Source organism: Scylla paramamosain, unplaced genomic scaffold, assembly GCF_035594125.1.
Source record: "Scylla paramamosain isolate STU-SP2022 unplaced genomic scaffold, ASM3559412v1 Contig15, whole genome shotgun sequence".
Classification (NCBI taxonomy): domain Eukaryota; kingdom Metazoa; phylum Arthropoda; class Malacostraca; order Decapoda; family Portunidae; genus Scylla; species Scylla paramamosain.
This window is the reverse complement of record NW_026973680.1, coordinates 939,636-954,884: the sequence shown is the minus strand read 5'-3', so window position 1 is coordinate 954,884 and position 15,249 is coordinate 939,636. Positions and strand designations below refer to the sequence as shown.

The following is a 15,249-nucleotide window of genomic DNA, read 5'->3' as shown; positions in this document are numbered from 1 at the left end:
GTTCTAGAGTCGGGGAGTTTTACAGGCGTGTCGCGTCTTTTTACCGATCAGGGATCCGAATTTTATAATCAAGCAGTGAAAAAATATCTAACTTTGAAAGGTATTACCTTGTATTCCAATTACTCGCGTGAAACAAAGGCGAGTTTGGCAGAAAGGGTCATCCGAACCATAAAGACAAAAATATATAAATATCTCACGCAGAACAACACACTGACGTATATTAACGTCTTGCCCACCCTAATAAATACGTACAATCACACCCCACACCGCGGTTTGGGCGGCAACCAAACGCCGGCTCAGGTTCACCACCTCCGCGAGCTGTCACAAGTCAGGAAGCAATTTAAACGAATGTATTTAAATCGGCCAAGGGGAAAGAAAGTTGTCAGTCATAAATTAGACGTGGGAGACATTGTACGCTTGCAACGTGCTTCCCGAACGCAATTTAAATTCAATAAGGGTTATACCGTCAACAATACCGAGGAGCTTTTTAAGATAAGTCGTGTGGATTACTCACATAAAATCCCTATTTATTTCATAAGGGATTTGGCGGGGGAGGACGTGACCGGCGCTTTCTACAGGGAAGAATTAATCAAGTCCTCTCTTCCCTCACATTACCAGGTCGATATATTACGATCGAAGGTCGAGCGAGGTAAGAGAAAGTACTTCGTCCACTGGCGTGGGTACCCAGATAAATTTGACAGCTGGATAGATGCGGACGACTTAGTATAAGATATGGATGAGGAAAAACCATTGATATTGAAGTACAAGGATTTGGTTTTTCTCCTCTCGCACGTCACCCCTAAATTGCGGAAGCAGGTCTTGCAAAGTTTGAATAAGCGCGAAGTCAATTGCATCTCGGAAATATTCGCCAACTTTTTGAAGAGACGCCTGACGGACGACGATACCATCATTAACCGCCTGAAAAAATTCAAGAGTGATATTCGCACTGTAGCCTTGAAGAAGACGCCCGTGTACAAGAAGAAAGCGATTCTAATCTCCAAACGAGGTGGTAACATATTGGCCGCGTTACTCCCGATAGCCGTGTCGGCAATAACAAGTTTACTACAGAGATGAAAGAATATTGTTTAGTTCCCGTCTCAGTTGCCGAGAGGTGTAAGTTTAAACCGACCGACAGCACAACTCAGCACCGATTCACGTCAAAACAAGTCAAGAAAAAAAAAAAAACTTCACTTCCGCTACCGGCCGCCGCCCTCCCCGACGCCGCCAGCGTGACGCCACCACCACGCGCACCTGTCAATCCACCCTTGGATGATTTGATTCGAGTTGCCGTTCCTCCTTCCTTTAGAGAATATGGTTTATCTCTCTTGAAATTATTGGAGGGTAAACCTGGGATTTCATGGGATGAGCGCGGTAACTTACTTCCACCATTTTCTGGCATAAGCGTGTTTGATCTCATACGAGTACTCGGTCACGAAAAGGGGGCCGCGAAAAGACTTTCACCCGATAAGCGTCCATTATTATCACTGCTACTTCGCATGGCGCAACTCCCCGCGGATGCCATCAGAAATACGACTCAACGAAGTAAACTGATAGGTGGCGGGGTCGGTGACATCTGGGAAGCATATTAAATGAGAAAGCTCCCCATCTTACTCTGTAAACGAGTAAGTACATCAATAATACATGAGAGCACGTGTTAGGCGCGTCAGGGGTGCAGGCCCACGGATGGATAATTGATGAGGGTTATGGTCAAAAAAAGGTTCACCCCCCCCTAACCCACATCCCCTAATAAATAATACGTTCCCCGCCCTCCATCCCTTCCCACCAACAAAGGAAAAAAAAATAACACCTGCGTCAATTTGAATGAATAAATTCTACTACGCAGAAGGTGTAATATCGACCAATACGTGTGAATAAAGGTCTGCGATGACACATTTCCCCCTCACTCCCCTCACAGAGGGTTCAACGTGTGGATCAGCCCTCCAATTACTCGTCAAGATGAAGGTGGTCGAGGGCAAGCTGACCGATGGCATCTTCCGCGACCGCCGCTGTTATATCATTTATTCAGTAAATGCCGTCTCCACCGAACCGAGTGGGATTGCGCGGGATCTCAAAACGATTTACCCATACGAGAATACACATGCAGCTAGAAAGAGACTCTACTCGCTTCATCGGGCCACGGCAGACACGAGAGATGACCCAGGACGTATCATTATCCACGCGCCTCCCACAGGAAGCGTAAATCTCCCTCACCTGGTGGCCTGCGTGACTCAGTATGGTTGGGGCGAGGCCGTCGAGGGAAACGAGAAGGCGCGACAGGCAATCGCGACGTCGAAGGATTTGCCTTACGTGGAAGGACTCAAGATGGATACAAGCGTGAATCGACGTCAACACTTCCAGAATTGCCTGAAAAAGATTGCCCTGCTAGCCATGGCGAACGCTGAAGTAGAGCAAATTATTATCCCGGAAGGACTGGGATGTAGAGGTCGCTGCCAGGATGAGTGGAAGAATAATTACCTGCCTATGGTGGAAGGGCTGGCGCAGCGACTTCAACCTTTTGGAGTTGAAACTATTCTGGTGAGGAAGTCTGAATAACTATATCATGTAAATTTTAAAATAAAGTTGATGTGTGTTTGACAAATCGAGTATAAATGTATTCCTTAATTGGGGTGACCGTTATTATTTATTTTGATCATGGCGGGAGCAGCATATCAGACAGAAATAAATAGCCGGTGATTATGCTCGACGTCTTATTCATGACGTGACAACCATCATGACGAGAGCGTTCACACCTCCCACTCGAGCGGAATACGACTTGCTTTTTACGCAAAGCAAAGGTGGAGGCTTAGACGACATTCGGGTTTTTATTCCACCCCATTCAAGAAGAGGTGGCGGTCTATTTTCCGTTTTGAGTGGCTTTGCTAAAAGAGCAATTCCCTTTCTCATGCGCACTGTAGCACCCGAAGCGCTCCAAATGGGAAAAGGTTTATTAACAGATGTTTTAGAAGGGAAGCGACTTCGCGAATCATTAAGAAATAGAGGTGTTGCAGCCGTGAAGGGTGTGGGGGAAAGGATAGTTCGAGGCGGACGAGTAATGAAAAAGAGGAAAGTTGGAGTCGGAAAAAAAAAAAAAAAGAGAAAACCACCAACCAGGCAACTGAAAAGAAAGACTTGCTATAAAGCAGATATCTTCAATATTTAGCTTAGTCGCAAAGATGACTCATTACGGTCCGGATGTGCAGGGTGGAGCGACCTCCACCCCCCTGAGCAATTATCTGACGGCCGTGAGTGAGAACTTTCCGCGGGTGAATCGCTTGCATACCATCGAATCGTCAGTCGCTGCGAGGGGAAAGTTGGACGTATTACCCGTTAATTTAGATGCAAATGCTAATAATCATGCGGGGATCAACGATCCTTACATTGAATTTAGACTGCCTGGTATTCCAGGGCAATTTTTGGATCTATCAACGCTGTCTCTAGAATTGCGAGTTAGCGCGACGAAGGCAGACGGCGCGCCACTAGACGATGGCGATCACGTCGTTTTTAGTAATGGCTTGAATAATACGATGTTTAAGTCATGCGCTTGTTATTTTAACGAACAGCTTGTGGAGTCATCCTCTTTGTTCAACTATCACGCCTTCATTAAAATGATTACAACAATCCCTCAGGATAAAATTGACTCTATCGGTCGCGTCGCCTTCTACCATCGTGATTATGATGGATCAAAAGGCATAATCAATAAATTTGATGAAGACTATTTCACGGGAGGGAATAAAGACGAGAAACAAATGATGAAAGATTGTAAAACGCACGGCATTTCGATGACTGCGCCTTTGTTTTCGGATATATCAAGTCTGGACGCTTATCTGCTTGACTCTGTTGATGTGAGAATTCGATTAGAATTGGCTAACAAAACATGGATTCTTAATTCACACCAAGATGCCAGCAGTTTCAAATTTAAGCTCGAGATGGCTAAGTTATGGGTTGACCGCGTCACGCCACATCCGCCCGCCTTAGAATCGTTAAATAACTCCTTGACTCGAAATCCAATGCAATACACTTTTAATAGAACGCTCAATAAAACGTATGTGTTAGCCGCCAATCAAACGTCTTTGATTGCCGAATTACCTTTCGCGCAAATCATACCTCAAAATTTGACCATGGCAATAGTTGATATGGACAGCTTACAAGGCGTAATTGATAAGAATGGTTTATATTTTCAACACGCCGATCTGTCACATGTACATATCACCGTGAACGGGGCGACCATTTATAACGTTCGCAGCTCTTTCCCGCATCACGCGTCAAAATTGTTTTACACGACCCTTGAGTCACTAGGATTGGACACGCGTAATTCCCTAACATTTGATGCATTCAATAAAGGTCGGACAGTATGTTTCTTTAACTTTGTGACGGAGGACGTGCACAATGCCATCCCTCTGGATAAATCAGGAAATCTAAGAATTAATCTGTCGTTTGCCAAGGGACGTAATCACAACCGCGTCATAATGTTTTTCGCCGACACTACTGGCGTCATAGAAATTGATCATTATCGTCACGTTCGCTGCATTGTCCGCGCATAAGCCGTCATGAATGCACGTGAAATACAGGCCGGTCTAGCAGGCATCTTGGGCGATCGAGTTTATTTTTTAGGCTGTCACGATCATCGCCATGTGACAGATCTGATAAATCTTGCCAGAAAACAGGTGAAGCCATGCGTTTTCATTCTAAATACATTGAGTGACTCAAAGACCATGGGCCACTGGATTACTGTTTATCTTAATTTTCAAAGTCAGACCATAGGCTATTACGATAGCTATAACTTGCATCCCAAATACAATTCCGCTGTCTTACATCATTTTATGCAAACTTGTCCACATATGAAAATTAGCACATTAAATTATCGACTTCAGGGGTTGAATTCCCTCGTGTGTGGCATTTATTGCATGTTCTTTTGCCTTCTACTGAGTTGGCATACATTAAAACGTGCAATGTGCATTATTCACGCCACCTTCAAAAAGCATCAATATCTATATAATGACAAAAAAATTACTCGTATGGCATACGTAATATTTCGTAATATGCCGCATTGCATGCCTACGTTTTGCCCAGCCGGCAGCCAGGCGAGATGTCGTAACATCTGTAAAGCGGTAATAAGGTAGATTGGGGGGTGGGGTGGGGGTGGGAAAGGGGGTCAATATGGGGTAATTGCTGACGGATAAGCGTCACTTCGCCATCACCTCTCAACCCAGTCGGACGTCGAAGCCTCATCTCCAAGAATGGAGCAAGCTAACAAACATTTCATCTTGAGAACTGCGGGTGAGTACGCCATTACCTTGCACGGCATCTGACATCTTCACCATTGTAAATTACATTAACGTTCTTTGCCAATGAATAAGAAGAGGGAGAGTGGGAGGGGAAATAAAAACTTTTCCATTGTTCTCATCGTTTTTTTTTTTTTTTTGTCTGTTACAGAACGCATCTCTTTCCGCTTTGATATCTATCTGGGCGATGCTGGGGGTAAGCGAAGCCGTGCTGACCATGAGGATGTCAATGTGGAGAAAATGTCAGAACCTGCAAAGAAGAAATTGATCTTTAGTGATGACGACATGTCGCCACTGCCGGCCAGCCCACCTCCTGACGCTCCATCAGGACAGGAGTCGCAACAGCAGCAGCCGACATCGCAGTCGATTCCGCCACCTCAGGAGTCGCTGATGCCACCTCCGACCGAAGCACAGCCGCAACGGTCAGATGAGTCGACAGTAGGCGGCAAAGAGGGTCAGGAGGTGAAGAAGAAGTCGCAGGAAAACAGAAAAAAAAAAAATATTCCCCCTAACACGCCAGAGGACGACAGCACACCAAAACTCCCCGTTGCTCCAGCCGCCCCTCGTAAGAAGCTGGTTCCTAGAGTTATTAAAACTACGCCCGTCATTGACAGCGATGACGATGATCTCTTCGCCTTCAATTCGCAAATGTTTTGAATGAAAGAGATGTATTTGCCCTAATAAGCAATGAGCTGTATTTGTCCTAATAAAAATAAAATGTTCCATCGACTCTGCATAACCTTTCTAATAATAATAATAATAATAATAATAATATTAATAATAATAATAATAATAATGATAGTAATAAGACCGCCATCCGACATAAGTATTACGTCAGCCATGCCGCTGGTGGTCGGTGAAAGTGGAAGAGGCCGCCGCTCCGCCCTGGCCGTCACAGACGCTTTCTCCAGGTAAAAAGGATGGACAGGTAACGGGATCTCATGCGGCAGTCGCGACGACCTTGACCATAGGGGATGTATTGAGACGTCGGAGGGAACGCGTGATGGCAACACTCGGTCATCCCACCCTCCAGGATTCCGTGAATGAAAGGGAAAGGGCGACTTCTATGGCAGGCGCCGTCAGAGTCCCCCTAATCACGCGTGTGTGGCGGGCGGCTGCCACGTCTGCCCGCCAGCCCCCCCATCACCTCTCCTCCCCCCCTCCACCCCCTTTTCACTCAATTATTTTCCGCACACCATCATTGATTCATTAGTCATTCCATCGTCGCCGAAGCATAAGGACGCACGCCCCCTCACCTCTCCGTCAGTGTCGCCGTCACCGTCCCTCCCCCCCCCCTCCCTCCCCCCCCTTGGTGTTTGCCGTCGTGAATCACCCCCCCCTTCCCAAGCATGGATCTATGGAAAATTGCTATCAGGATCACCATCGCAATATGGCTTGCCGTCAGAGTCGCCCCTGGGTGGGTGGGTTGGGGGTGGGGGGGGACGTGAAAGGGCGACCTACACGGCATTGCCGTCACAGTCCCCTAGCCACGCGTGTGTGTGGCGACTTCCACGTCTGGCCGCCAGTCCACACCCTCCCCCCTCCTTTCACTCAATTATTTTCCACCCACCATCATTGATTCATTTAGTCATTCCATCGTCGCCGAAGGATAAGGACGCACGCCCCCCCACCTCTCCGTCAGTGTCGCCGTCACCGTCCCTCACCCCCTCCCTCCCCCCCCCCACCCCTTGGTGTTGCCGTCGTGAATCGCCATCCTCCCTTTCCCAAGCCTGGGTCTCCATCCTGTCATGAACTGCCACTGAAGTCTACGGAAAATTGCTGTCAGGTTTCCCCATTGCAACTTGATCAACCCCACACTCACAATATGGCATGCCATCAGAGTCGCTCCTGGGGTGGGGGTGGGATCCCCCTCCCCCTCCCCCCCCTCCCCCCCCCCTCCCTCCCTCTCCCATCCCCCAACACTCTATTTACAGTCAGGGTCTCCATCCTGAAATGGATTGTCACTCCGGGTAATTGCCATGGGGGTCGAGCCCCCCCTAAAAAGGCTTGCCACTGAGGTCCCCATGCAATGGGGACCTCAGTGGCAAGCCTTTTTAGGGGGGCGACCCCCATGGCAATTTCCCAACTACTTCCCCTTCCCCTCCTCTCCTCAGTGTCCTTTTGTCCTTGCTTTTCCCCCCCCCCTCTCAGCGTCACTGTGTTGACCACTTCTATAACAAATTTACCCCGTGAATAAACGTAATTTCTCCTGCTTGGCCAGGTTATAGAGGCGAATTTTTCACCTAATCCCAGAGAATGGGGAGCCCTTAATATGATAAAATTAATTCTATAATGGTAAGGTCTTAAACCAGCCCAAACAAATCCCAGATAATTACGCCGCGCCAATGAGGTTGACGAATCTGATAAGTCTTCTTTGCTTCGCTGCCCTGTCACCCCTGTTGCTACGCAAGCCGGGGAGAGATACCAGACTTTGACTAATTCCCCAATTGATTTCAAAAGTCCATTGAATTAAACTTCTTAAAGTAACAACTATAAAGTAAACAGTAACTTAATTATTCATATTTTTCATCCCTGAACTCACAACCTAGTCGCCCCCCCCCCACTAAAAACAAAATTATAACTTAATAAATTTCCCCATTGGAAACCTTTATCCTTAGTTTCCCGCCGATTTCCTCACAAGCAAAGCCAGTCTCTCTCGGATTCTCCTCAGGTGAGCATGCAGTCTGATAGTCTCCCCCTCCATTCCTGTAATATTAAGTAAGTGTTTATTTAACAATAATTTTACTAAAGCCAGTCTCTCTCGGATTCTCCTCAGACCCTCTCGGATTCTCCTCAGATATTCCTGATGATAAACTGTTTTCTGAGTGGATAGATATTCGCATTTTTTCGTTCTTTTTTTTGTTGGTTTTCTCCACGGGACTAGTGAAACCACCTGGTTCGAGATCACCGTGTGAGACTGTCCTCAGGTATATACATACTTTTTGGATATATATTTGTTATTTATTTATTTATTCTCTGGTCTCCCCCACAACTCAGTAGTCGCGAAAATATCTCCATCGTAGTTTTTATGTAATTGAAGAATACGCTACCATTTATTTTGTATTTCTGAATTATGTAACTGAAGAGTACGCTATCATTTATTTTGTATTTCTGAATTATGTAACTGAAGAGTACGCTACCATTTATTTTGTATTTCTGAATTGCTTTCTTTTTATTATTATTATTTCGGATTATTCCATTATTTATTAAAAATCATAAAAGTGTCAGTATTTGTATTTCTCTTAATCCAGTGATAGGATTTGTAATTATCGTCTGCCACAAGGGAACATCACACCCCTTAGAGGGCACTAAACTGGTGGCAGCGGTGGGATTTATTTCGCGACTGACCGAAAGAGGTGGAGACTGGAAATAAGTGTAAATGTTGAAGGTGGCACTTGTAGGGCATAGCCAGATTCCCCGGCATCTAGAGGTAACAAATGTGCAAATTAGGATATTCAGAGCCCCTGGAGCAAAGGCTAGGACTTTCTTTGAGGATGATCGGTTAAATCGAGTACTCGAGTGGCAACATGACTTGACCATCTTGTGGATAGGCAGCAACGACATAGAAACATCTACCAATCCCGCTAGGATTTTCTCCGATGTTAAGAACATCATCAAAGAAATCACTGCCAAATGCCAATCACTAGTGCATGTCTGCCAAATTGAACCCAGGACCAACCCTAGGGGAATATCAGTGGAGAAATATAAGAAATTCCAAGTAGGAATCAATAATAGAGTAAAGAGAGAGCCCTGAAGACCCCAAACATTCATTTTAATAATATTCAATTTGTACAAGAACTGAGCGAGGATGGTGTTCACTGGGACGAGAGAGGCCAAGCTCAAGTAATCAGTAAGATCAAAAGAGTTATTGAAGGTCACAGTAGCGATAGAGAGGCAGTGGAGTAGAACACATTGTCCTGGAAGAAGAAAACCTGAGCGCATACTGTGTATCGCAGGTCACCTAACAATCACCCTGAGAGGTTGTGTTCTACACCCAGTACATTAAACTTCCATGTAAGCAAAGATGACTGATAATGTTCGCCTCCCAAGGCGTGGATTAGACCCGTGGCAGGACTTAATGGATCATAACACCAGAGAGAGCCTGGGAGCAGTTAAACATGAAAGTAAAGGGAAAGACTTGAACACTTTAGAACAGGAAGTAGAGGAACTAAAGCAAATCTTAAATCAACAAAATCAGGTAATTGGGCGCTTGGCTAACATCCCTAATTTACACAGAGCACCTAGCACTCCCACCAAACCCCGAGATATCCCAATTCTTGAACTCCACCACCTACAAGGTCTTGACTCAACTACCCAATTGCAAATTTTCATTGAACTGGTGGAGCAAAGTAGCAATGAGGACACCCGCAAAGTGCAAATTGCAAAGAGTAGGGTCAGCAGCGAGCTCGCAGCTCTCATACATAACCATCAAACCTTACATCATTGTCACACCTGGAATAGTATTAAACAATTGCTTCTATCACAATTCTCCCAAGAGGTTAACTTTGACAGGGCGTGGAGAGACATAGACGCACAGACATATGATTGGGTAGAATCTCCCCAAGCATTTGCCAACAAATTCACGTGCAAATATGCCACTCTAGAGACGAGCTTTCCAGGAGAGAAACTCCCTACATGTAAGAAAATTATCAAAAGAAAGTTGTGGCAGGGCTTAACCCAAGAAGCAAAGGCTAGACTAGAAGGTTTCCTGGATGAGGATTATCCTCTTGATAAATTTATTGACAGGGTAGAACATGAGCGCCAACTGCTCGAGGCTGCCCATACTTCCCCCATTGCTAGAATTAAACCTGAACTGGAAAAATCTAATTCAAAACTCATTGGTAGCCCTGACCCAATAACTCAAAATCCCCCAGACCTAACAAATGCAACATCCAAGGAATCAAAGGAAATTTGGGAACTTAAGCAGCAGATTAAAAGTCTCACTGATCAAGTAGGAAGGTTGAGAACCTCCCCCTCTCCAACACAACCCGCTAAATATTGCTCACACTGTCGAACCCATAGTCACACGCTGAGAGAGTGCTGGAGAAAACCTGCCCGTGGATCATGCTTTGACTGTAGACAGCATGGGTGCTGGAGAGGAAATAAAAACTGCCCCGGAAAACCAAATCAGAATATATGACTCACCCAGGGATTCACATCCCCCGCTATCAATCTCATAGTTAACAAGAAAATTCTTAAAGCTGTCATTGACACTGGTAGCGGCTATACTTTAATCACAGAGGCTGCGGTAGAGAAATTAGAAGGAACTATATCACAAAGGCGAGCAGTACCTATACTACAAGGGGTAACTGGTTCACCCTTACGAATCTTGGGGATGACCTTACTAGAGATAGGAGTAGGTGAAGAGACTATACACAAACAATGGTGCCCTGTAGTCCCGAATAGCTACCTTGACGCTGACGTCTTACTCGGGACAGACATACTTTCACAAGCTCCTTTTCAATGGAATGGTAAGACAAATACAGTAAAGTGGGGTAAAACCACATACCTTGTTAATCATATCAAAAGGCAGAAAGGCAAGGTGGAACGAGTTCACGAGGTACCTATTCTTCCTACCACTCCCAGTCAAACAGAACACATCCGTCTAACTCATACCATCAAACTTGATCCCTACCGAGCTCAGTTTCTTCCTATCTCGGTGAAAGAAAACCCAGGAGAAACTTTGTTAGTCCAGCCTCAGCCATGTTTAACGCCTAATCATCACCCCTTGATTGTGACAGTAGATGAGAATAAAAAGGTCCCCCTCCCATTTATTAATGATACTAAGGGCCGGAAAACAATCAAACCAGGAACCCTATTAGGCACTTTTGAAAACATCTCCTCCCCGACGATCAAAGTCATCCACCAAAAGCAAGCCACTCCTTCCCTAGAAATCCACAATGATCTGTTGCCACACAATGACCAAACAAGGTGTCAGGAAGCAAAGAGTAGGCCACAAAGACTCGAGGAATTGATAAGACAACAGAAATGGAGTAACCTTACTAGAGAGCAGAAAACAATCTTAAAAAATATCATTCTCAATCACCATGATTTATTCATAGTAGACAAAAACGAACTTGGATTAATGAAAGGGCCTCCTGCTAAAATTAATATCTCTAATCCAGAGCCTAGTCGTGGTCCTAGGTACCGATACCCCGAGGAAGCAAAAACCCTGATATCAAACATGTTAACAGATATGGAGAACAGAGATATCATTGAAAAATCTACATCTGCATGGCTCTCTCCTATAGTATTAGTCAATAAACCGGATGGAAGTAAAAGAATGTGCCTTGACTACCGACATGTCAACAAGCACCTAACTACTGATATTTACCCGCTTCCCCGCCTAGAAGAATTAGTTGAACAAGCAGCTGGCCATCAGTTCTATGCCACGCTAGATATGAGGGAGGCTTATTTTCAAATTCTATTGGAGGAAGGTAGCAGAGACCTCACAGCCTTCAGTGATGGGGGGACTCTCTATAGGTTTAAAAGGCTACCTTTTGGATTAAGCTGTTCTCCAGCTATCTTTACTAGACATATGGCCTCATTGTTAGCTCCTCTCGTGAAGAAGGGTTGGATGAAAAATTACTTAGACGACCTAATCATTTGGGCTTCAGACTTCACAACACTCAGCGAAAGACTCAGTGAAACTTTCGCTTTACTTAAAGAAAACGGAGTCAAGCTTAACTTATCTAAATGCGAAATGGCAAAGACTGAAGTTACGTTTCTTGGTCATAAAATTTCACAAGAAGGTAGTCAACCCGACCCAAAGAATGTAGAGGCAGTATTGGAAATGAAACCGCCCACTAAGGTCAAGGAAGTGAGACGATTTTTAGGTATGGCAGGATTTTATAGGAAACACATCAGTAATTTCGCTCAAATAGCCACTCCACTTACCAACCTAACGAAAAAAGATCAACCTTTCCTTTGGACAGACAAGTGTCAGGAGGCATTCGATACCTTAAAAAGATTTCTTGCCCAGGCCCCTATACTAGCGAGAGCGCAAAGTAACCAGCCGTTCATGTTAACAACTGATGCCAGTAATACCCACATAGGAGGCGTCTTAAGTCAAACTCAGGAGGATGGGTCCGTCAGACCTTTGGGCTATTTTTCAAAAAAATTAAACTCCACTGAGAATAGGTACTCAGCTACAGATAAAGAAGCCTTGGCAGTACTTCTCTCTTGTAGACACTTCCATCATTATTTGTGGGGAACTAGCTTCACTATATTCACAGATCATCAGCCCCTTACTAGTATATTCAAAAGAAAGACCAAATCTGCCAGGATGAACCGCTGGATACTAGAGATGAGAGAATACCAATACAACATCCAATATGTGAAGGGAAAGTATAACTACGTGGCCGATCAGCTCTCTCGCCCAGTGAGGATCATTCAGCGATGTCCTACTCCAAACTATTTAGGCCTGACTTTAGAACAAATCAAGATTCAACAAAGGGAAGAAATTAAGTGGAGAGACATGATAGAGTATCTGGAAGGAGGGTCTATACCTACCAAAAAGTATCATAAGAGTATATTGCACCAGTTCACTATAATTGATGAGTTGCTGTACTACGCTAAGGAAAACATTGATGGCAGCATTCATTATTCATTGGTAGTTCCTCAGGTTCTGATTCCTAAAGCTTTAGAACATGCACATGAGCTTTCTGGCCACCTGGGTCAGAAAAAGACAATTAAAAAGGCCGAAGAATTGTTTTACTGGTGTAATCTCAAGTTTGACGTAACCCAGTACGTAAAGAATTGCCTTACCTGTCAAAGATTTAAAACCTCTCCAGGGTTACAGCAGCCTTATCAGGAATTACCTTCAGTAGAGAAGCCCTTAGATAGGATAGGTATAGACCTGACGGATATGATTGCAGGCAGTGGTGGCTACCGATATGTGTTGACTATCGTAGATCACTTTAGCCGATTTGTGAAGTTCTATCCACTCAAAAACAAACTATCAGAGGGAATTGTAGAGGCGCTGCAGCAGTACATTACCGACTTCGGGACTCCTCACTCCATCGTCCTGGACAACGGGGGCGAGTTCACCTCCCAGATCTTCCAACAATTCTGCCAGCAACACCTCATCACCCTCTGTTACACCACTCCCTACCACCCGCAAGGGAACGCCATCACCGAACGACTCCATCGCACGCTCAAATCCATCTTGGCTTCCATGTGCCGAGGTTACCCGCTACGGTGGCCTCGCCTACTCCCTGTGTGTCAGGCCACTATGAATGCCGCCGTCCATACCAGTATCGCCCAACAACCTTTCTTCGCGTTTTTCTCCCGGCATGCGCCCCGAGTGGTGGGTGCCAGGCTACCCGCAGTTGATGGTGACGAGCAAGACGTGGATGTGGTCCGCCGGCTGATCCGGGAAACACACGAGAAAATGACTCGGAAATACCGTAATGCGGCCAACAGGAAACGCAAGGAGCAGAAGGTAGACATTGGGGCGTTGGTGTGGGTGAAGCGAGAAACTACAGAGTCAGGAGTGTGTAAGAAACTGTGTGTTCGTTGGGACGGCCCATATAAGGTGGTGGAAGTTTTAAGAGGAGGCGGTGGTTATGTGGTGAAAGACCCTTTCTCGGGAAAGATGGTGCAAAGAGCGGCAGAAAAGATCAAACAGTTTCACAGTGAGGAAGAGTACGTAGTTGCAGCTCAAGACACAGTGTTCCAACCTGATATAGAAACTGAAGTGTTACCGCCTAGAGTGCGTAACCGTCCCAGACGCTATATTGAGGAATGTTAATGTCGCTGGAAAGACGGTATAGAAAAGAGCAGAGTGCTTGGGGTAAATAGAGTCCCCCCCCCTTACTTTTGCATGGTCTGGCTGGACTGGTTGTAATGAATCGTGGTATGACGGGTATGGGTACTATGTGAGAGGTGATGTAAGAATTTGAGAAGGAATAAGGAACCACTTTAATTCGCAGACTACTACTGCACTCGACAATCCGTTCAGGCCATTCTGTGGTGGATTACTTCAGGACGTGGCGAGCGCTTCGCGTAATCATCTATAGTATCTCGTGGTATGAGTGAATGTATGGATGAGTAAATGACTGTCCGAGTGGAAGGAACCGAGTACTGGGGTGGCCGAATCTCGTTTCAGAGAGTGACGGAGTGACTTAAGGTTAAGTCCTCACACCACAGGAGGTCAAGAGGCTGGTTGGGGTGGAATTTCTTTTCTTTTTCCTTGAGATGAGAGAAAGAGCCGAGTTATGTCTCCAAGGGACATTGTGGTGATATGGCCCACAAGCCATTGTATGGGAGAGAATGTCAGAGTTATTTCCCGACAGAGATCACGTGCAGTTCGTCAGCCTGGCTTGGTTATGTGGTGGTGAGGGGAGTTTCTAATTACTCGGATGTGAAGGTGTTATTTTATTTTTTTTGGTAAGGAGAAAAGAGAGAGGTGAAAAATTCTAGAACGGATGAAAGGCTCGTGTAGTGCTGAGAAATTAATTATGTATATTTCTACTTTTTTTCCTAGGCTAGGGCCCATGTAGTGTGCGGGGATGACCAGAATCTCAGTACCATGTGACTAACCCCTCCCCTTCCCCTCCTCTCCTCAGTGTCCTTTTGTCCTTGCTTTTCCCCCCCCCCCTCTCAGCGTCACTGTGTTGACCACTTCTATAACAAATTTACCCCGTGAATAAACGTAATTTCTCCTGCTTGGCCAGGTTATAGAGGCGAATTTTTCACCTAATCCCAGAGAATGGGGAGCCCTTAATATGATAAAATTAATTCTATAATGGTAAGGTCTTAAACCAGCCCAAACAAATCCCAGATAATTACGCCGCGCCAATGAGGTTGACGAATCTGATAAGTCTTCTTTGCTTCGCTGCCCTGTCACCCCTGTTGCTACGCAAGCCGGGAAGAGATACCAGACTTTGACTAATTCCCCAATTGATTTCAAAAGTCCATTGAATTAAACTTCTTAAAGTAACAACTATAAAGTAAACAGTAACTT

General features: G+C 45.3%; 1 protein-coding gene across 1 annotated transcript; it reads left to right on the top strand.

The window, feature by feature from the left end:
- Positions 1-5,129: 5,129 nt before the first annotated feature.
- On the top strand, positions 5,130-6,093 carry LOC135097219 (uncharacterized). The gene is made up of 2 exons (XM_063999005.1): positions 5,130-5,277; positions 5,434-6,093. The coding sequence occupies exons 1-2, from the start codon at positions 5,238-5,240 to the stop codon at positions 5,937-5,939; spliced, it is 546 nt and encodes a 181-aa protein (XP_063855075.1). The 5' UTR covers positions 5,130-5,237; the 3' UTR covers positions 5,940-6,093.
- The last annotated feature ends 9,156 nt before the right edge of the window (positions 6,094-15,249 follow it).

What these genes read in the sequence shown, in the direction of transcription:
- LOC135097219 (XM_063999005.1), top strand. Translation starts at nt 5,238, where the DNA reads ATGGAGCAAGCTAACAAACATTTCATCTTGAGAACTGCGG. An exon ending in TTTCATCTTGAGAACTGCGG is followed by an intron (nt 5,278 to 5,433) that starts GTGAGTACGCCA and finishes TGTCTGTTACAG; the next exon opens with AACGCATCTCTTTCCGCTTT.